This window comes from Acartia tonsa, chromosome 7 (assembly GCF_053477335.1).
Source record: "Acartia tonsa isolate MP-2025a chromosome 7, ASM5347733v1, whole genome shotgun sequence".
NCBI lineage: Eukaryota > Metazoa > Arthropoda > Copepoda > Calanoida > Acartiidae > Acartia > Acartia tonsa.
In genome coordinates, this window is record NC_137266.1 from 47,366,312 (window position 1) to 47,388,783 (window position 22,472).

A 22,472-nucleotide genomic window follows, 5' to 3' on the forward strand; every position below is an offset into this window, starting at 1 on the left:
TTTAAATATTTTTAATTTAATAATGATAGAAGTTGTGCTTTTTGCCTCAATAAGGTTGGGTTTTAAAGGTTTGGAAATTGGCAGGGAGGTGTCGGGTTCGAGTTCCTCTTGCATTAAGTTAATCTGAAGATGTTAGAAGTAGTACCTAGGTAGTACTATAATCTGTAAGAAGAATCCTATCGGTTAAAAAAAGAACATTTAATCAAAGACTTGTCTAATTTTAAGAGGAGTATTTTAATGGGGTAGGGGGCACTTTTATCCACCAATAATAGGTATGAATCAATAATCAAGCTATTATTTCTATAAACTAACGTCTCATATTGGCAGGAATCGTCATAAAATGCACATAGGCCTACATTAATATGTGTTAGGGGAAAAAGGAAAGACTATGTCCAATAGTAGCGAGGAATTTTAAATGTTCTTTTTTCAAAAGACAGATTAAGCTATGTTTTTAGGTAGCATAGCTACAACAAACTGACATTTTTGGCACGTCATGACGTTCGGACTGACAGCAGGACAAACAGACATACAGTAGCGTAGCAACGCTACTAAAAAAATGCATAAAATTCAGTTTCAATTTGATTTTATATCTCTGTAAATCTTTCTATTTTCAATGATGGGGAAATAAATTTAGAAAACAGGGCATACCAGTATTCTTTTGTATTTCTTATAAGAATAAAGTTCTTGTAGATAAAATTTGTTAATAGATCCTTCCGATGGCTAATTAGGACGAGAGACATATGGAAAAAAATGCAGTCAATAATCAGCAATTTTTTTTTTTTGTAAAATATCTCCCTTTCTCTGATTCTAATGTCTTTTCTTTAATATAGTTTTATAGCTAAAAGTATATATTTTAGTTTTAACTTTCAAGAATAATTAAACAAAAGTAATTTTAGAATATTTTTTAGCTTATGGGTGTTAAAATGAAAAAAGCAACTTTAAATGTTATTTAATTTTGTGCTAATTTTGGATGGACATACATAATTATCATTGTTTTAAAAGAAAAATTAATATATTTTCTCGTATTCATTTGAATCCGGTGGATAGGAACCGGTTCTCATGAATACGAAAAAACTATGTCTAGCATCGTATTTTATCCAGTTTTCTACGAATATAGAAATGTACAATCATAAGATTAAAACCAGTTTTTTAGCCGGTGCCTCCGGCACCTCGGGGCTAAAAAAACTAGTTTTAATCTTATAATTGTACATTCTATATCCGCGGAAGGCCGTTTATAATACGATACGAGAAATAACTATTCTCGTATTCATTCGAATCCGGTGGATAGGAACCGGTTCTCATCCATACGAAAAAACTATGTCTAGCACCGAATTATATCCAGCTTTATACGTTTTTTAGCCGGTGCCTTCGGCACCCCAAGGCTAAAAAAACTAGTTTTAATCTTATAATTGTATAGTCTATATCCGCGGAAAACCGTTTATAATACTATGCGAGAAATAACTATTAAATCATATTATAAAAAGTCATATTTAATCTAGATTAAAACGAGGATGACAACATCAATAAGTTAGCGAAGCTGAAAAAGTTATGGAAGGAAAGACGGACAAGGAAATTTAAAGAGCATTAGTTAAAATCAAGAATCATGAGACCTTTCACACATATTTTTATATTTTATTCATTTATATTTTGTTGCATTACTGATTGACCGATGGATAAAGGAAATTACATATTGAATGCTCATTGGTAAAGAGAATCTTCCTAAAAAAATGAGCCTTTTATCTTGAAAAACAGCCGAGAAAATCAAATTTCTATCTTGATGTTACGGACTGACTGACGGACAGACAAACAAAAAAAGATTATAGAGAATATTTACTACAAAAAAAATCGCAATTAAAGTTAATCTGTCTGGCTCTTTTGAAAGGATTTAAAAAGTTTACATTAATTAAAAATTGTAAATAAATCAAAAATAATCCAAATTTCAAATAAATTATACTTATGTTGTTCAATTTGATATGGAAATATGACAATTTCAAAACTAGCACAGCAATACTTTAGACAGTGTGACACGATTTACAGATATCTTTTTTAATGCACGAAATTTATCCGAAAATGTAATGCCGTTTTTGAGCTAAGGCATAACACTTTTTTACTCTTTTTTCTATACTACCCTATACGAATCGAGATGCCTTTAGAATAACACAACTCTGCATTTACAAATTGTCGCTAAAATGACCCAATCACGTTCGTCCTTTTTAAAATAACCAATAATATGCTGGTATTTTGACAAGAAGAAACGCAATTTGTTCATTTTGTCGGCAAATTTTCAAATTCAGAAATTTAAAGTTGTTTCATCAGCCCTAAGTCATAACATTTAGAGTCAATTCATATGTAAAAGATATACACATTAAATAAATAATAAAAACATATCATGGGAAAAAAGGATAGGATTTTTGTAAAAAAAAATATCATACTGTTAGTAAAAAAGGTAGACAAAAGCTAGATTGGTTGCTAATGCTGCTTATATCAGCCAGGTGACGTTAATAATGACTGGAACCGAAGAACTCTCGGTCAACTAGCTGATGCGCAAAGGTCTATCTATCAAACCCTGATTCAAAAGAAAGAGTGTTGAAAAAAGCATTCAAAAAAACTATTGAGACGATTGAAATCAGTATTTCTACAAATCTGCAATTAATAAAGGATTATTGGAGTTAAAACACTCTTTTTGAGTAAAGCATTCTAATGTCCCCATTGTTTTAAAAGGGGTCCAACCCTGCGGGAAGCTTTTATGATCCTTACTTGACCTAACCTATAAGTGGCTCTGTATTTTTTAGTCAGAATCAATGTTTTTTTTTCTCAGAGGCTATAAAAAAGTTTTAGAATAAGGAGTGATTGGTTTGGATACTTTACTTGTAAAAAAAAGATACCCAATGTTTTGTTAAAAGTTTTATTTTGGGGGGATTATAAAGACACCGTCGCTGAAATCTAACTTCAAGGTTGAATAACAAGAAATCAGCGAGGACAGAGATATGAAAACTGAAGATAAACCATCTTGCTTCCAACTTTTCTGCCAATTGCTCTCTAATTTATTGTAATCCTTTAAAGCTCTGATTATCCTTCTTTTAGACTATTATGTTTCTTATCTTCATCAAATTTTAGTCAGAAACATTAATAAATATATATTTATAGACTTGTGCATAATTTAAAAACCCACTATCTCACAATTTTGACTCAATAATTACCATTTTAACCGACACAAAAGTTTGAGCAAAATAGTTTTTTTCTTGAGATTAATTATCTTTGCCTGAGAAAAATAAGTTGCTTAAAAATATTGAAGCAATTTTTGTCAAATTCATTGCTAAGTTTATGTTTATTTATGAGTGCAACCCTGTGTAACATATGGGCTGCTGTTATATCAACAAAATAATGTTGTCGTTATGTCGATAATATGTTAGCCAAGTCACTTGTAGACATGTTGATAGGAATAAGATTGGATGGATATAAAGATAGAAAGAAAGACAAGTTAAAGACAGAAAGACAGGCAGACAGACAGACAAATAACAAAGGTAAAAGATGGGCAGATTTATAAACTGATATTCTATAACATAGTGCAGTTAGGTTTTATAAAAATGTATTTTAGACTTGAAACGATTGAGTTCTACATTAAAGGAAAGCTTCACATAGGTTCCTGGATGGTTTTTGGCTATTTATTTTACATTTAAGTCTTGGAATGATTTTAAGATATATTTCTGTATTTTCCTATCTTTTCAAATTGGGAGTACCAATATGCTTGAGGCACAGCCGCTACCACATAATACAGACAGTAAGATATGCATAAGATAGTCAATAAGATAGATAGACGAATGAAATATAAAGAAAATAGAAAAAGTTTCAAAAGCTAATTTAGGCAAGCGAAATCTTATAGAAATACTGTTTGAAAACATTTTGAAATGTTATGAAAACAAGGCAACTATTTATATGTAACAGTATATGAAAGGCTGGTTCTTAAGTATATTAGTTACAGTAGTGTGACAGAACTATTGCTGGCTAACATAGACTGGTAATTTACTGTCATATAACTTTATCAAATAGCCATGATAACTAACTCATATATAAGGACTTATTGGACATTGAGTGGCTTTTTAGGCTGTTTTTCAAATTCAGCTAAATTTAATGTGTCACTTTTTTGCAGAGAAAGGTCAATTAAATACATAAAATTTGACTACAAAAAATATTTTCCAAATAAGTAATACTCGTTGAATTACAGATGCCTATCTTATTTAGCAGCTGAGTAAATAAAATGCCCATTGAAAAGCTAATTCTATCCTAATAATAAAGAAACAGGATCTGTGTGTGTTTACCGAAGGATCTCGCTAAACACTGAATTGATATAGTTCTTCCTTTCTTCAAAGGTCTTGGGAAGGTTCATGACTATAAATCGCCCGCCCTAGATAAAAATTAACCCTCTTCCCCCAAAATTTTATTTTATTTTTAAATCTACAAATGAACGTGGGGATAAGGACTCGCCTCCCCTAAAAAAAGCATATTGGACAGACAGCCAGACTGACAAAAAGTTGAAATATTTCTTACAGCACATTTTTGCATAAACACTCTGAACAAACTTGGCATAGGTAAATATTCGCCGGATTTATTGACGTTTAAATTCTAAGATATCTGATAAAAATTGGCGGGTTTTATAGACAAAGTTTTATAGAAGTATAACATCACAATACCAATATCAAATAAAGTATAAATCATCTGTAATACAGTATAACAAAACTTTCTAAAACCTAACTTAATGCTTAACGATATTTTTGAGAATAAAAAGTTAGGGTTCATTTTTGCAAAAAAAATTAAGCAATTTTTAAAGCAATCAATAGCTATATAACCACGAACTTTTTGGCAGTCAAAAAGTATATTTTAGACAAAAATAGATTACTTTTTAAAAACATCAAAAGCAACATTAAATAAAGAAGAGACAAACTTTGAAAAATTCTATTGGGAATTAAATAAATTATTAAACATTTCTTTTTATTTCAGACAATTAATGTTTTATAGATTTAAAAATCAGTCAGTCACTTTAATAATGAATATATTTTGGGAGAAACGTATAGACAGTGCGCTACAAAAGGTTAAATAGAACTGAAATTATTTTTTGGTTATTTTTACCCCACGTCTGATATAAAAGTAAACTATGTGACTGTGAACGCAGGGAGGGAGGGGACTGTTTATTGCACTAGTTCCCAAAGTTTTATTGTGGTGTTTTTTATTCGTTGATTTAACAACTATGTGGACCTTTTAAAGAATTTTAATTGGCTTGTTTTAAGTTGAGTGTCCAATAGTTTCGACAACTAATTGTAATCTACTGAAGGGGTAGTTTTGCTTATTAGCATAAGGAAGTATATTAATACATCGGCTTTTGTCTTATCTCTTTAAATCCCTGGCACGCATACTTGTGTCCAAAATTTAGGTTTTCAAGTCAACAAGCTTATAACAGTGTTTCCTTAATTTAGCAAATAAATCTCAACTTTAGCATTAAATGCAAAGCGTTCCCATACCATGTCAGAACATAAAACGTTGAATTGATACCTTGTCCTCCAGCTTTAGCCTTCTTCAAATAACATTAAAAAATAGACTATAAGGGAATGCATTGGCCTAGTGCCAGGCTAAATAAAATACTTTTGGATTATATTATGTCCGTCAATAAAAGGCCATAAAAATAAACTATTATTACTAAATAACAGCTTATTGTTACTGTTAACCTCGATATGTGCTATTGTCTAAAATTCGCTTTATTTGGTAAACCTAAATTGCCTCAAACTTATTTATCTACTTTATATATTTGGAATATATAAATGCTTTTGAGGGGATAAATATTCTGTAAAACAAGTATCCATTAATCGCGAAGCATAATATTAATAGCAAATGTAGAGATATGTTTTCTCAATAATTTTAAGTAAATGCCTCATATTTGTCAGTAGAATCTTCACAATAAATTTCAAAGGTTATCTCAATTAGCAGCCAAGTAAATTATAATAATTACTTATAAATACAATAGCTTAATGGATCAATATACAAAAATAAATAGGCTGGTTTGTTATTTTAATTGATAAAAGCAAAAATACCGCTAACTTTTTTTTCAGGCAATAAGTCTCTCTCTTTGAAGTGCTTTATTTAGTTTTTAATAATTTTGTCAGTTATAACTTGAAATGAAATATAAATAAAACCGTTAAATCGGATATATCTTCAAGCTACTTCACTTTATTGATTTTTGCCGTTTAAGTGGCCTTTTTGATTGATTGATTGATAATGTCATAAAATTTATTTTGAGCTGTTATAAAAAATATTATCATAGCCATTGCGCCATCCAATTTTAAATAGTAGTAACTTATTTGCCCTGAAAGATCTTGTAAACAGCTGGACCATACAATTTTCGGATAAGTTTTATAAATGATCCAGAAAGATTTAGGTAGGGGTGAGGTATAAGTCAACCCCCTGTATAAGAAAAAAAAAACAACTCCAACCAATCAAATCCAAATTATCAACTAGTTTCATCATTGTGTCTTTATTACTTAAAATGTTTTACCAACAAAATTATTCAAATATTATGAAGAACACTTCCTTAAGTTAATTCTTGTTTAATCATTTTATGCTTTTTCATTTCCTTTTCAAATAAATTAAATCATTTTATTCAACTTTAAAACCCTTTCCAGTTTGGCTTAGAAAACGATTAATATTCACTGGATTAGAACCGGTTCTCAGCCTCTTAAAACTGATTTTAATCTTATAGTTTTTTATTTTAATATCCGCAGAAAGCTGTTTATAATACGATACGATAAAAAACTAATATTCAACTTTTAAATCCTTTCTTTTAACTTAGCATTAAAGAAACAATAAAAGTTAACGAAAATAACCAAGCTATGTTTAAAAATATAATTAAGCTGATCGCCAATATATTCATTAAGAGATGTATAGTATGAACAATTTTATAAATAATTTGAGTCAAAGTCAAAATCATGAAATTGAACAAAAATAAATGTATAAAACACAGTGCAGTTTAAATCAATAACATAATAGTTAATTATCGCATCGTATTATAGATAAAGTGTCTGTAATACGATGCAATAAATAATTTTTCAATGTGGCTGATAGTCGGTTCTAATCCAACGGATATTATCGGTTTCCAAGCCATAATAAGTAAAATAGGACAGGAATTTAAAATTTTGCCTGAATTAGGAATATTGTGCATTTAATCTAAATATTTGAATATCAATGTAGTCAAACAAACTGTACAAAAACCAAAACAAAATTAATCTAAATGTTTAATCCTAAACCCGCTGTTTCTTGTTAAAAAACGTGATACCAATTATTTTTAAAAATAGAATTCAAAGCATCCTCTCCCCTTTAAACTTTAGTGTTGCTATTATATCAACACAATTCGTTGGCCCAAAATCGGTACTTTTATTATATTTTTATTTGTTAGTCCAAACTTTTCTAGAGTAAGTTTAATCTAAAAAAGGGTAAATTTTGTTGATCAAAATTGGGGTATAAATTACTTATAAGAATCTTGAGATCGCAATGTTGTATCTTAAGTCGTTAAATTCCATCAATATATTATAATTAATTTCTATGCAAAGACATACATACAGGACATATCAGAGTTATAGGGTAGCTGCGTTATTAAAAATACTTTTCTATTCCCTTTTTAATGGAATTCAAATCTTAAATCAGACACTTTTTTCCTTTTCTTGTAGGGGGACGGATGGACGGATTAATTTTAAGAATAAAATCCTCATTTTTCGGTCTGATAGTCACACGGGGTTGGACAAAGATGGACTATTATAAAGGGATTTATAATAGAAATGGTTTGTCTCGAAATAAATTTAATAGTAAGTATTTTGGTTATAAAACATTATTCTTTTATTATTCTTTTAAAATGACTCTAAAATATGACGCCATACTGGCCTGCCACTGGTCAATTAAAATGTATACTGGCCTCCCATTGGTAATTTAGTCTGTGTATTAGCCTCTCATTGGTCATTTGTCCTTTTTTCATAGGCACTATAAAGATCTTTGTTTACCCTGCAAATTTGTTTTAAATGCTTATATTCCCTCACTCTGTATGCCATATGTATGGCTGTAACTCTTTGATATAAATAAAGCAAGCAAGTAAATAAATGCCTGTGTGTTCTTCAACCTCCACCATTGCACACTCCTTCCCACACACTCCAGAGTCTATACCACACTGGGCCATGATTATGGGGATCTCAACAATCTAGATAGATAGATAGATAGATAGATAGATAGATAGATAGATAGATAGATAGATAGATAGATAGATAGATAGATAGATAGATAGATAGATAGATAGATAGATAGATAGATAGATAGATAGATAGATAGATAGATAGATAGATAGATAGATAGATAGATAGATAGATAGATAGATAGATAGATAGATAGATAGATAGATAGATAGATAGATAGATAGATAGATAGATAGATAGATAGATAGATAGATAGATAGATAGATAGATAGATAGATAGATAGATAGATAGATAGATAGATAGATAGATAGATAGATAGATAGATAGATAGATAGATAGATAGATAGATATATAGATAGATAGATAGATAGATAGATAGATAGATAGATAGATAGATAGATAGATAGATAGATAGATAGATAGATAGATAGATAGATAGATAGATAGATAGATAGATAGATAGATAGATAGATAGATAGATAGATAGATAGATAGATAGATAGATAGATAGATAGATAGATAGATAGATAGATAGATAGATAGATAGATAGATAGATAGATAGATAGATAGATAGATAGATAGATAGATAGATAGATAGATAAATAGACAGATAGATAGATAGATAGATAAATGGATAGATAGAAAATAGATAGAAAATGTGTAATTTAACAGCAAATGGCAAACAAGCAGGACCATATTGATAGAAAAAAGGTAGACAATGGATAGAAAATGTTTACCTTAACTGCTAATGGCAGACAAGCATGACCATATTGCTGGCATATAGATAGAAAATAAGGTAGAAAATGGATAGAAAATAAAAATGACTACCTTAACAGCTAATGGCAAACAAGCATGACCATATTGATGACAACCTCCATCGCAGCGTTTTACTGATACATGGGTTGGAGTTATCTAAAACAAAATAAAAAATAAACACACAGGACGCTCACGAACCTTCTGAAAATTTAAAACTATAGAAGCTTCGCTTATAACATTGTTCCTAATCCCCAAAGAAATAACGTTTCCAAAAAAAAATTAATAGGACAATTATATCATATAAAAAATGTATACCAAAATATCTTTGAAAATATACTTGATTTAAATAGACATTTAGTATTGATTTTGGATTTGCTACGCTTTAAAATCAGGAAACTTGATGAAAGTTTGAAATCAATAAGACATTTCTATCATCTCTAAATCAAAGATCAGGGCATATCTAAATGTAGAAAAGTTTCGCTCTAAAAACAACATAAACCCTACTATAAAGCGTTTTTATCGCTAAAGGAAGCAATATTGGCGATAAGAAAAGCTTTCAAAGATCTCTCTGAAACATATGAAACAATTCAAATTTTAAAGTCATCTTTTTTGCAGATATATTGGGAAGTTAAAAACAAAGGGTAACACTAGAAAAACTGAAGAAATAGTGTTTTTGTAATATATACAATGATTTGCCCTTAAAATAGCAAACTTTCTTTGAAAATCATATTTCGAAAGATAGATAGATAGGTTGATATTATGTATTTTAACATAAGCATACAAAATAATATTAATAACATTTTTACACATATTCAAATATTTTTATGCATAGTTTGGTACTTTGATAACCTGGGTTGGACGTTGCAAAAGTTAAAAATACCAGTTTAGGACAAACATATTCAGATAAATTTTTAAGGTTTTAAACTATTTAAAACTAATATCAAGTACTAGTTAATATTGTTTCAAAAATTCAATTAGAGATAAAATTAGCAATAAAAAAATCTGCTAGATTGCACAAACAATTTGAAAAGATCATTGAGTAGTCTAGCAAAAAGTGTTTGTCTTTTAAATTGATCTGTTACTCTATTTTAGTTTGAATTTTTGTATATCATTATTTTTGTTTAAAGAAAAGTTCCTAAAAACTAGCAGAATATTTTTTATCATTTTTTTTCATAAAGATTAAAAGTGTTACGGTTTTTAATTAAAAATTATAAAATATTAATAAAATTTTTGTCATATATTATTAATAAATCACTATTCATGACTTATCTGTTAGAAAGCTCATTCATTTTTTAACATTGTGTTCGAACCTAGTAAAAGTTTATGACTCTGATTATGACGTAAAAAAATAGCCAATGAGAGGCCAATATAAATTTTACCGTTGGTCAGTTACAGTGTATACTGGCCTCTCATTGGCTAATTTTTCTTACGTCAGAGTCAGTATTTTTACTAGGTTCTTGTGTTCTCTAATTTTTAAACTCCATCAATAAGCAGTCAGTTTCCTTGAACTTACATGGACGGATTAACTATTTGACGTACGTACGGACAAACATATCTTATAGGGTAGCTAGCTAAGTGATGGATAAATGGTGGAATTGTTAAAACACTATTCAGGAAATGAATGAAATTAAAAAATTAAAAAAAACAAATTTTTGTAGTAAGACTTCTTATATTTGTCAAATGTCTACTTTTTTTGCTAAATTTTAAAGGTTAAACAAGAAAGATTTCGTACATAATTTAAATTGCGCGCTCTTTACCCCGCCATATAGTATCTGCAGTATAAAATACAGAGGAACGGACGTACAGACATACACTAATTATAGAGTAGCCTAGCTGAATTTTTAAATTCCATTTAAATTCAAGATTCCATGTGCCATATGATTTTATATTACAGATTTATTTATTTTTAGAGAAAACTATAATATTTTTGTATAGATTCTCATATAATCGAAGAATATTATATGTATATTGTATAAGTTTTTCTATTTGTCTATTGATAAAAGTTTTATATAGTAAAAAAAACTTTGGTAGACTCGTTTAATTTGAAAATGGTTCAATACCACCCCCTTCCCACATTATCATTATTAGAATTTTGTGAAATGTTAAATTAAGAATACTTGTATTTGAAATAGCTCTTGTATTAACTGTCGAGAAATTAAAGTAAAGTAATAGAGAGGGCAAGGGTTAAATAATTGTATGTATTCGAAGTCGGGACCCTGTACCGACTTTCAATTGGGTCTTTGAATATTATCCAATAGAGTGGGGGGAAATATTAACACAGCCAAGTCGATACAAAAGAGCAGAAAGTAATTTGCTAAGAGACGAAAAGGTTTCCACCACTGAAACTAGTTAGTTGTCTGGTTTATACATCTATTCTTATACATTTATTGTCGAAAATGATGATTGAAATAGTAGGTTGTCTGACCCAATTACAAATTAAGAGATTTGTCCAAAACTTTTTCTCTTAGACAAGATATTGATATGAGAATAAATAGAACAGATATTAGAGAAATAGGATAGACAAACAAGGATGACAACATCCAAAAAGCGAAGCTTTAAAATTAGAATGTAGGTCAAACGAACAATAATTCTTGTAGAGTGTCAGAACTTGATAAGCAGAGCATAAATTCGTAAGTCTAAACTCAATTCACAATTGTACATAAATTTGTTGCAAATTTGTGAAATAACATGATTAATTAAAAAGACTGAAAAATTTTGAGGCCAAACTGTTTTCTTGTGGTGACATTTCTTATTGATATCAACAGGATCCCAGTCTGTCTTAACCAAAGGATCTCGCAAAACCGATATGGTTCTTTTTTCAAATGTAGGTCCTAGTAAGCTTGTTGTTGCTGCGCTATTTATGGACATTTTAAACCTTGTTTAAAATGTATTTCTGTAAAAGGCACTTTACAATTTTTACAACTCCTTTACTTTATTTACTGTACTTTGTTCAGAGGATGGGAGAATAAATATTCTATATTATTAAGTAACAGAATGTCCGTCTGTCTGTCTGTATGCGGGCATGCAGTATATCCAGTAAGATCTTACAATCGTTTTTCTAGTGCAGTATGGCTTCGAAACCGATTAATATCCGCTTGATTAAAACCTGTTCTCAGTCATACTGAAAAACCATGTATATAATTTTCCACGAATTTTAAAATAAAATTATAATTTAATACCAGTTGTTTTAACCTCTGGGCTAACAAAGCTAGTTTAAATCTTATTTTTCTATTTTCATATTCGCGGAAAGCTGTCTATAATGCGATGCGAAGAACAACTATAGATTCTACCTTCTTTTAGGGTATATCTATCTCTGTTGCATGTACTCCAGTGTAATTGATTTGAATCAATTATATTGTTTACTTTAAAAGGCATTCTCTTGTAATACATATATTTGTTTACCCAAAAAGCTCATGGAATTTTAAAGGACACTTCGGGTTTTAAGCATATTCAATATTTTTTGTAGTATTTTTAAAATGGACCTAAAGGACCAAACCAATGATTTCTATTCACTTCAAACGTTGTGGACGATTTCTGCTTCGTTTAGAACCGGTTTTATTACATAGGAAAATGCGGGATCATGGCCTTGACTGAATAACCAATAAAGTCAGAAAAGGTGGAAGGATTGGACTTTAAACCATAGATCATACTGGTGCCCATTACCCAAAGTTTAATAAACATGTATCTCATTGGTTGGCTCACAAAATTATGGAACTTATTTTCAATCTTGATTTGTTGCTTTAAACTAACAATGTCCACAACCAATACTATTGATCTACTGAAGGGGCAGGTTTGTTAATTATAATATGGGATCTGCATAAATCTCCGTTGTCATATTCTTTAATACATCAAGCTAAAATAAAATTAAAAGTCGAACTTTCACCAGTGTTTCGTAGTGTACCTTTAAAGCCCTGTAAAGATATGCCCATAACTGGCAGTCATTAATTAGTGGGCAGATAGAAAAAGATAGTTTGTTTAAGTATAAATACGTCCACTAGTTGTTTAGCGGGTGATGTGTTCGAGTCTCAGCACAAAGGCTTTTGATATAAATAAGTTAAAATGTTTAGGAATAATGCTCGGTCAGTCGCGTGATAGTATTAGAAAATTACCATTTCTCCTATTTTGAATCTTTGAACTAAAGACGTTCAATCCAAATGTCATTGATTAATGCTTGAATAAAATTTTCATTCTAAAATATCAGTCAATATTATGAAGTTTTTAAAAATATACTTAAAGCAATTGTAATAAGATCACAATGAAATGAGAAAATAACACTTAACTATTAAACAGTAAAAGTTAAAAATATAGACAATTTAGATATTAGGTTTTAAAGTTGTAGATTGTCAGTGTTACCAATGGATTTATTATTACTTGGATCTTACACCAGTTTTTCTAAAATAAAGTGAACTCTGTATTGGGCTAAAATAACGATCTCCACTATTCCCCTTTTTTCCTACCCTATCCCCTCCCTTCCAACTGTATAAACGGCCCGACCAATAAATGTGAGGGAAAATGCAACCTAAATTGACGACAATTTTTCTCCTGTCATAATGTCCACGTATATTATGCATCCATTGCACTACTAAAAAAGCACAATTTGTTATTAGTTTTATAATGGCAGATAAGAATTGCTAACAATTTGACCAAACTCAAATTATCCGCCCAAATTAATGGTAGATATACAGAACTTTGCCTTTTTTATACATTATTTATCTCTTAATTGATACTTTAAATAGTATGCTTTTTATGCTTTTTTTGCTTAGTAAATATTTTTACAATATAACCACTTTGTACTGGCCAAAGTTGGCAAATAATTTTTCTTCAGATGAAAAATCTAGCTTTTATAAAACTAATAAGAATGCCATAGCCAAAAATAAGCCTCATTTGGTAAAAATGTCTAACCTTTTCTCAATAGTACAAATTGACAAAGTTAAAAGTGGCCATTCCAATAAAAATTAAAAGTTTTGAAATCAACATCAATTACCAATTAAGTAGGCTGATATAATCAGGGATAAAGGAGTAGTAACATGGTGGGTGCTTTTTAGAAAAGTTTAGTTTTGGTCAAGGGCAGGTTTTATGTTATTTTGCACCTTCACACTAAGAACATTGTTGAACACTGAACCCTCCTCTGTTATCGTTTAAATGATTTGAAAATAACTATGGTAAAGTTTTTCGTTTGCTATTATTAGGGTCAGTTTGTGTTATGTTATATTGAGTACTATGTAGCCCCACAGGTTTAGTGTACCACAATAAATTACTCCCCCCCCCCTTTCATTTTCAATTTATTTCAAAAAAAATCTGGGGGCATCAGTGCTTAACAGACACTTTGTTATCGGTTAAGATCACAGTCAACTTTAGGACTGTCTATAATATTTTTACTTTAAAACTTTATAGTAATTGTTGAAATATTTTCAATTAGTATAATTTACGGATCATGGAGAGAAAACGAAGAAGTGGGATTTACCTAACCTAACCTAAAATAACTTAATAAAAACGACTGCGAAAATTCGACAATTTTTTTACATGATCCTAACATACTTATCCCTAATCCCTGAAAGGAGGAAATTTGGCTCCACCCATAAGTTAACTTTATTGCTTAACAATATAATAGTTTCCATTAAAATTGTAAACTTTAATGTTAATTAAGCGCAGCTTTTCTACTTTCAAGGCGTTACCATTCTTGTTATTAGTAATTAATGGAATTAATTTCTTTAAATGATAAGGCATAATCTAGAGTAGGTAGTTATTTTTCGCATCGTATTTTAAACAGCTTTCCGCGGATATAAAAAGTACAATTATAAGATTATAACCAGTTCTTTTAGCCCAATTATGCCGAAGGCACGAGCTAAAAAAACTGGTTTTAATCTTATTATTGTACATTTTATATTTGTAGATAACTAGACAAAATACGATGCTAGATCTAGCATATATCTATATAATTTTTCAGTTGGCTGAGAATCGGTTCTAATCCACCAGATATCAAGCGGTTTCGTACGATATGTGAAAAAAATTCTATAATAGCAAACTTTGCACATACATAGCAGCAGTATTTACCATTTACAATTTAACGCCGAGGCTCGAAGCCATAACAACAAAACACTTATGAACGCGCTTCGCGCCAAGATTACCTGTGTTGCCGCGGAAACGTTAAGAAGCGGGATGGGAATCACTGTATCTCGTGGGGTACATGCCTCACCCAAACTCAAGGCCTGAAATAAAACAATAGGATTAGTTTTCATGAAAAATTAGGCATTTATTAACAACTTTACTTCTCTGAATCAAACAAAAAGTAGGATGTCTAGCTGTTTGTTTGTACTCAAATATCTCCCTAACTGCAGGACCGATTAAGATCTTCTTTATAAGATGACTTAATAAGTATCCTGGACATATTTTGTCCATTTTGAGGAACTTACTTCAATCCTTAAAAACAAATCTTCTATTTAAAACAAACAAAAACGACTTTTTCTGTTGGAGTTAGGAAGAGAGGTATCTAATCATGAATAAGGTAAAGCTAACAAACGAAATAAATCTAAAATAATATTTGTAGGGTGGGGGGCAGATAAACAAGTCGTTTTCACTACGAAGCGTTGCACATCAAAATCGCGTGAGAAAAAAACATGTAAAATTATCAAATAGTTTTTTTTCTCGAATTATTTCAGTTGTTGGTTACTAGTATCTGTTATTTTTCCTTCCTTTTTATATACATATTTATATTTTTCTATGGTAAAATATAAATAATATAAAAAAATCGTCTAAAATCAATTATTATTGACCAGCTGTTTTATTATAATAATATGACATGTAAAAATGTTAATCAAATTTTTCCATAGAAATTTGGTATTTCTGTAATAACTTTAAAATAATAATATTAAGAAATAATATGGAAAGTAACTGCACTTTCAATGTTTTAATTAAAAAATAGTTTGTAAATCTGATCATCAAATGCTGTATAAATGTCCAAAATCAGTAAATAAGAATAATTTCACGTTTTATACCTATCGAGCTGACAATTCTTTCATGTAATATATTTTTTTCTTAATTTTGATGAAACGCTTAACAAATGGATTATGAACGGTTATCCTTCAACTGTTTTATACACATCTAACCTATTGACAATTAGGTATTGATTTTTTTAAGAGTTTGGATTTTAAAAGACTTTTTTTTAATTTGTAAAGTTTATAATAGGTCGTTTGTTGTCTGTGACAAACCAACATACAAAACACCCTTTGATTGGCTGGTATTTGTCTTAAAATCTTAAATGTGTGTAAAATTTTTTTAATAATGTACCAAGTTATTTTTCCTGTTTTTAACTATAATATCTAAAGCCTGACATAACAGCAGTAGGAAATAATTTTAACATTAAACACTATAGATGTATATTCAATTAACTAACATTGCATTGCATTTAGTTGGTAATTTGTTATAAAAAAATGAAAATAATAGAACATAATAATCATATCTGAGATAAAATGTTTTTGAATTCTGTATTGAAAAATTTGAATTTAAAATGGTTATTGCTTTAAATTCAAATATAAGTACTAAATAGCATAAAAATAATTAAATTTTCATTAAAAGTCTTTCTAAATCCTAACTTTAAAACTGCGTAACTAAGTGGCATTTCAAAAATGATTTTAATCAAAAAATAATAATTATGAAAAACATCTCAATATTTTATATTTTTCTCATATTATTTTTTAATTGTTATATTTTTTACACAACAAGGACAATTATGTTTACAAGTTCAGGAGCAAAAAAAAGAGGAGAAAAATTAAAATTCTGCCAAGGAAATTTTCACAAGTACTATAAAGTAGGATAAATATGTTAGCCTGGCAGTCTGTATCGGGAAAGTATTCTGACTATAACTTCCTTGTTTAAGGACAAATTTTTAAGAATTAAAACAAAATTTTCATAACTATTATTCTTATTAGTATAATTTTTCCAGATGATAAGAAAATGGACAATAAGTTTATGTAAACCATCAATGATGGAAACAAAGTTACCCTGTCTGAATATTAAAGTTATTAGTTTAAACGTTTTGGACACTTCTGATTTGAACCAATCAATCAATTTTTAGTAAAGTTCCCAAAGTTTTTTAGCCAACGATTGAGAGATTGTGTTTATGCAACTTTGACTACAAGTGTAATTTTCAGTCCAATGCCCCATCCTTTTATGTTTTTTTGGCGTTATCCTCCTAGGAATTTTTTCTTCAATTTTTTTCAATTTTATTGACTAAATAACTGAGTTAGGTTAGGCTAGGTTAGGTTATATAGCTAGGGGACCGAGCGCCCGCGGCTAGACAGGTTAGGGGGCCGTTTTTTTCTGGGGGGGGGGGTATAAAAATTGTCAAATTTTGAAAAAAATTTCCTAAGAGTATAACACCGTTTTTTTGAGTTTAAGCTACTTTTCCTAAAATGTCGAATGTATTGGTTCTTTAGATTTTAATCAAAGGTTTGAAAAATTGTTATCTTAAAACCCAAGAATACAGTTTTACAACCATAGCGTTGCCATAAACTTATGGAGTTCATTAGAAACCGTAAAAATATACATTTTCAAAAGCGAAGCTCTTTTTTGTTAATTTAGGCATGTTAGAATTTTCTTATCGATTTCAAACTTTGCATGGTGATTTGCATGGAAGCGGAGCAAACCTATAATCGTTACCAGAAAGTAAGTCCGTACGTCCTTTTAACACATGTTGCTTTTAAACAACTTTTTTATGTGATATAATTATCCTATTTATTTGATTTTTGGAATACTGATTCCTATCACAACAAGGTACAATGTTATAAGCGAAGCATCTTTATAATCAAGTCAAAAAAATATAATTATATCCCTAAAAAGTATACTGTACTTAAGCAACAAATTTACTTAGAATTTTGTTTATTTTCATACTTAGCTAAATGAAACGAAATAATATTTGTATTTTTGTTTAAACATTAGATATTTTGGACTCAAAAGTCTATTTTTAAAAGTCTCCTTTCCTATATGATGGTTTCGCAAAACAGTAAATAAATTCAAACGATATTTGGTCATTGTATTTCTTTTTAAAAATTTCGTGCTGAAAAATAGAGAATAATCGAAAAAGATTTTTTATTTTAGTCTTTTAATATGGTAAAATTGGAATTGATATTTTGATGTGAATATCTCCAAATTCGATGTTTATTGCACAACATGTTTATGTAATCTAATAAAGTAATACTCGCAGCTGGCTAAAATAACGATACCCTCCATCCAACACTTACCCCCTCCCCTCTTACTGAATGAATGAACTGACCAATAAAAGAAGTTCCTATTAGCAAGCTAAAATGAAGACATATTTTCACCTGTCTATCCTTTATCCATTATCTACAATATTTGATTAATTACTACATAAAGCCTGCATAGAATTAAACCTTAGACATGCAAAAAAAAAGTAACTATAGAGTATTTTTAAATCCATTTTTTCTTTTAAAAAATATATATATTTCCAAAAAGCCATATTAGCAGGTTTGTGGACGAATAAGTTATTTTAACCGCCGTCAATTTCCATTTTTGGATTGTGTCCAAAATCAGGGATATGACAACTGAAAAAAACAAGCTTGTCTCCAAAGTTTTCCACCATTAAAAAAAATGTTGAATATCTTAATGATATGTTGACTTTAAGTGCGGCAAGCAGTAGTTATCATAAAAAAAAAACGCTGCAAAAGTCCTGGAATATTTTTAGTTTTAAAAAGTTTTTCAGTAGACAAAATATCCCTTATCCCCCAAATCCTTCATTGTTAGATAATTTAGAACTTTTGTTGATTTTAAATGGGGACATTCATCCTAGTTAAAGTATTTGGATGTTTGTGGGATTCGTCTTATAATTTCAGGAAAGCTTTGTATTGTTCTAGGGCAGGTTAAATGCTGCTTTAAATGATTTACAACAACTATCAACCAAAAAATACTCCCACTTTCATAGAAAAGTTACAAAATAATAAAAAAATATTTAAAAAGAATGTTTTCCAGTATGGCTTAGAAACCGATTAATATCCTCTAGATTAAAAAACGCTTCTCAGCCATACTGAAAACTCCTGTAAAGCATAGTATTAAAGACAATTTTCTTCGAATAACAAAATTAAAATCACAATTATTAGCCCCTATTAGGTCTAACAAAACTGATTTTAATCTTTTGATATCCGCAAAAATCTATCTATATTACGATGCGATAAATAACCAATTTTACATTGATAATTATTAAGAACAAATTCTTTCATATCAAAATTTTTGGAAAGGAAATATTTTTGATCAAATGAATAATTCTACATAATAAAAGATTAAAATATGGTCAAATAATCTTTAAAAGGAGGTTTTACATAAAAATATTGATAGATCCTGAAAAATTTACTAAGATATACTTTAATTTAAAGTAAGTTTTTGTTTATCTGTTAAAATCTTATTTACCACTAAATTAATAGAAATAAGAAGCTCCACATAAGTCACGGATTGATTGAAGGCTATTCTTTTATGAATTTTAGTATGGTTTTAGGCTATTTTTAAGAACTCTTATTTAAAAGGGACGCATCAGCTAGTAAAAAATGATAAAAGCTAAAAAAATTAGGTTAGAAGACTTTTTTGATAACTATTACAGCATGATAAACTTTTTTTGTGAAAAAAATCAGCAAATTAATTTTTCTTTGGCTACAAAATGATTTTTTTATTTAATGTAATTTATTAATCTTGTTCGAACCAATAATTTAAACGTATAAAATTTACAATTTTGTACGTTTCAGTAAAGATAATAGTTAAAAAACCAAAATTTTGAATGATAAAAGAAATATCTTAAGAGATTATACAAATTTTTATCAAAGAAGTCATAAAGTCAAAATTTTGACAAAATATTTTAATATTTTTGTGTAATAGGATTAAAAAGTCTACAATATGATTTAAAATATTAGATATTTAATCAAATTTGCGTCTAATTTATACCAAATAAATCGAGAAAAAGTTAAAGAAATTATCTATTTTAAAATCTTATTTTACAATACCTACACAATCAGAAAATAATAATAATATTTTTGTGTAAAAGGATTAAGAAAGTATAACAATATAATTTAAAATATTAGATATTTAATCAAATTTGTGTCTAATTTTTACCAAATAAATCGAGAAAACGTTTAAGACAAAAATAAATTACCTATTTTAATATCTTATTTTACAATTCCTAAACAATCAGAAAATTAAGTTAAAATCATTTTGTCTAAAAAAACTCACCTTTTGCATATGCCCCGACTGGCATTCATTCGTAGGATAGGATCTTTTCTCAATCGCATGCCGTAAAAAGTCACTTTTTTGTCCACCAACCACTTTTGTGGCGAATAAAATTATAACCAAAAATAACATTTTTATAACTTTCATTTTTACGTTTTTTTTCTTCTCACAATATTGTTATTTTTAATATTTTAACATTATTTAATCACTTAATCATTTATTTAATTCATTTTGATTGAATTATTTTTTTTATTAACGCTTCGCGCCCCCAGGGTCCAACTTTGATATAAATATAATAGCAACTACGGAAAGAAATTGGAAGATTTTCTTTTGCTCCTCTGACCTTCCCCTTTTTCTACATAGTTACTTCCCCTTTCTTTACTCCTCCTCTTTTCCGTATCTCCTTGCTCTGTGCATGGCGGGACGAGACAAAATATTTCGGATTAACGGAGAGCTCTCACTCCCTATTCGTCCCATCCCCCTTTTCTCTCTTTCTGCGCAGGGTTTTGAGTTGTAGGACAATTGTCCCGCAAAGAAAAAAATACATAAAGATTATGAAATGTTATCTTTTGGTTTTGGATATTTTCTACGTGAATATAAGATTTATTAAGAAATTTACGAGCCATATTTTTCTATCCTAATTCTCTATCTATACTTCTATTTAAGTAGCAGGGTGTCTTAGTCTATCTGTTTTCTATATTCTGAATATATTTACCTCATAGACAGCTGGACCGATCCTTCAATAATTTTCAGAAAAGTTTTACATGGGTCCAGGGAAGGTTTAAGAAGATGTGGGAATTCGAAATCTTCATTAAATGTGGGGGATGGGAGGGGGGATGTAAAGGAAAAAGCAGAATAATTATATTCTACCCCAACCCTTGAGATTTTTTACCCTCTCGCAAAAAAAAGCTTGGATGTCATTGTACCCCCACCCCTACAGGCTAAGGGCGAAACCACTTTTAAATTCAAAATGTAGAAAAAGATTGTGAAAAAAACATCTAATTTGAATCAAACTGCTTATCTAATTGAAGCAATATATTTAGGTTTTCTTTACATGTAAATGTAAATACAGAAAAAAATGTTAGCGAAGCTTCTTTAAAATAAGACTATTGGTACGGCTACTTTTAAATTTATCTGTCCGACGCTTCCTCAAACCTCAAATAATTATTTTTTGTTTAATGTCGGATTTCAAAAAAATATGTATTTTTATAATACTAAAATGATCTAGTGTATAAAAAAAATTCAGTAAACTATAATAGTTATTATAAACAGTTTTCGGGAGATATTAAGATGAAAAATTATGAGATTAAAACTATTTTTTTAGCTCCGAGGGACGGAAGGCTAGGGCTAACAAAACAGGTTTTAATTTTTAAATACTTGTGGAAAATTGTCTGCAATACAATGCTATACATTTTTTTATCAGCCATACTGGAAAAAAGATTAAGAATAGCAATTTGGTACAATTTCATGATAGAATTTTATTAAAGACAATTAAAGACAATACTGTCCTTGTCAGACATACTCACATTTTTGGACTTTTTTAAAGCAAAGTGACAAAGATAATAAAAACATTTTGAATTTCATATTCTAAAAAGAAAATGATAACCATCTGTCTATCTGTCTAAATAAAGCTTGGAATCTTGATCAATAGGGTTCTGCTTTTCAGAGAATAAATTTATTGGTAAAGCATTGGTTTTAGGCTATTTTTCATGAGGAGTGGAAAAAAAGTAAAGATATATTATAAAGATAACTACCTGGATCCAGTGTTGGGGACATTTTTCGTCCGTTAGTAAATTGCATTCTGCTCTTTTGTAGCGACTTAGCTGTGTTAAAATTCCCGACGCAGTTGGCTGATATTTAAAAACCCAATTGAAAGTCGGCACATGGTCCATAGGGTAGGGACATATACAGTTACCCCCTCTATTGTTTTACTTAAATCTACCAATAATTTTAAGGAATATTCTACTCTACACCTTTAAATATGAACATTTTTCAATGAAAATGTTTTATTTTGGAACATAATATTTTGTACTACATAAAAAAAGACTTTTTCCCCTTTGTCGTGTGTCAGTGTGCTATCTCTTCCCCATTTAAGATTATCGCCAGAAAAACTAATAATAACTACAGCATAAACAAGGAAAATAACATCCATAAAAGCAAAGCTCTAAAATCAGAGGGTATGACAAACGAACATGCAGAGTGTGAGAACTAAAAAAACAGAAAATTGATTTTTAAGTCTAAACAATATTGTAAATAAATTTGA

At 29.3% G+C, this 22,472-nt stretch overlaps 1 protein-coding gene across 1 annotated transcript in view; it reads right to left on the reverse strand.

Annotated features, from left to right (window-relative positions):
- Window positions 1–20,513, reverse strand: part of LOC145323874 (uncharacterized) — a 39,739-nt gene extending 19,226 nt beyond the window's left edge. The window contains exons 1-4 of the mRNA XM_080166461.1: window positions 20,213–20,513; window positions 15,112–15,192; window positions 9,056–9,139; window positions 8,140–8,233 (exon numbers count right to left, since the gene is read on the reverse strand). Of these exons, the coding sequence (XP_080022587.1) occupies window positions 8,140–8,233; window positions 9,056–9,139; window positions 15,112–15,192; window positions 20,213–20,356 (403 nt within the window). The 5' untranslated portion in view covers window positions 20,357–20,513. The remainder of the gene's footprint in view (window positions 1–8,139; window positions 8,234–9,055; window positions 9,140–15,111; window positions 15,193–20,212) is intronic.
- Between the last annotated feature and the right edge of the window lie 1,959 nt (window positions 20,514–22,472).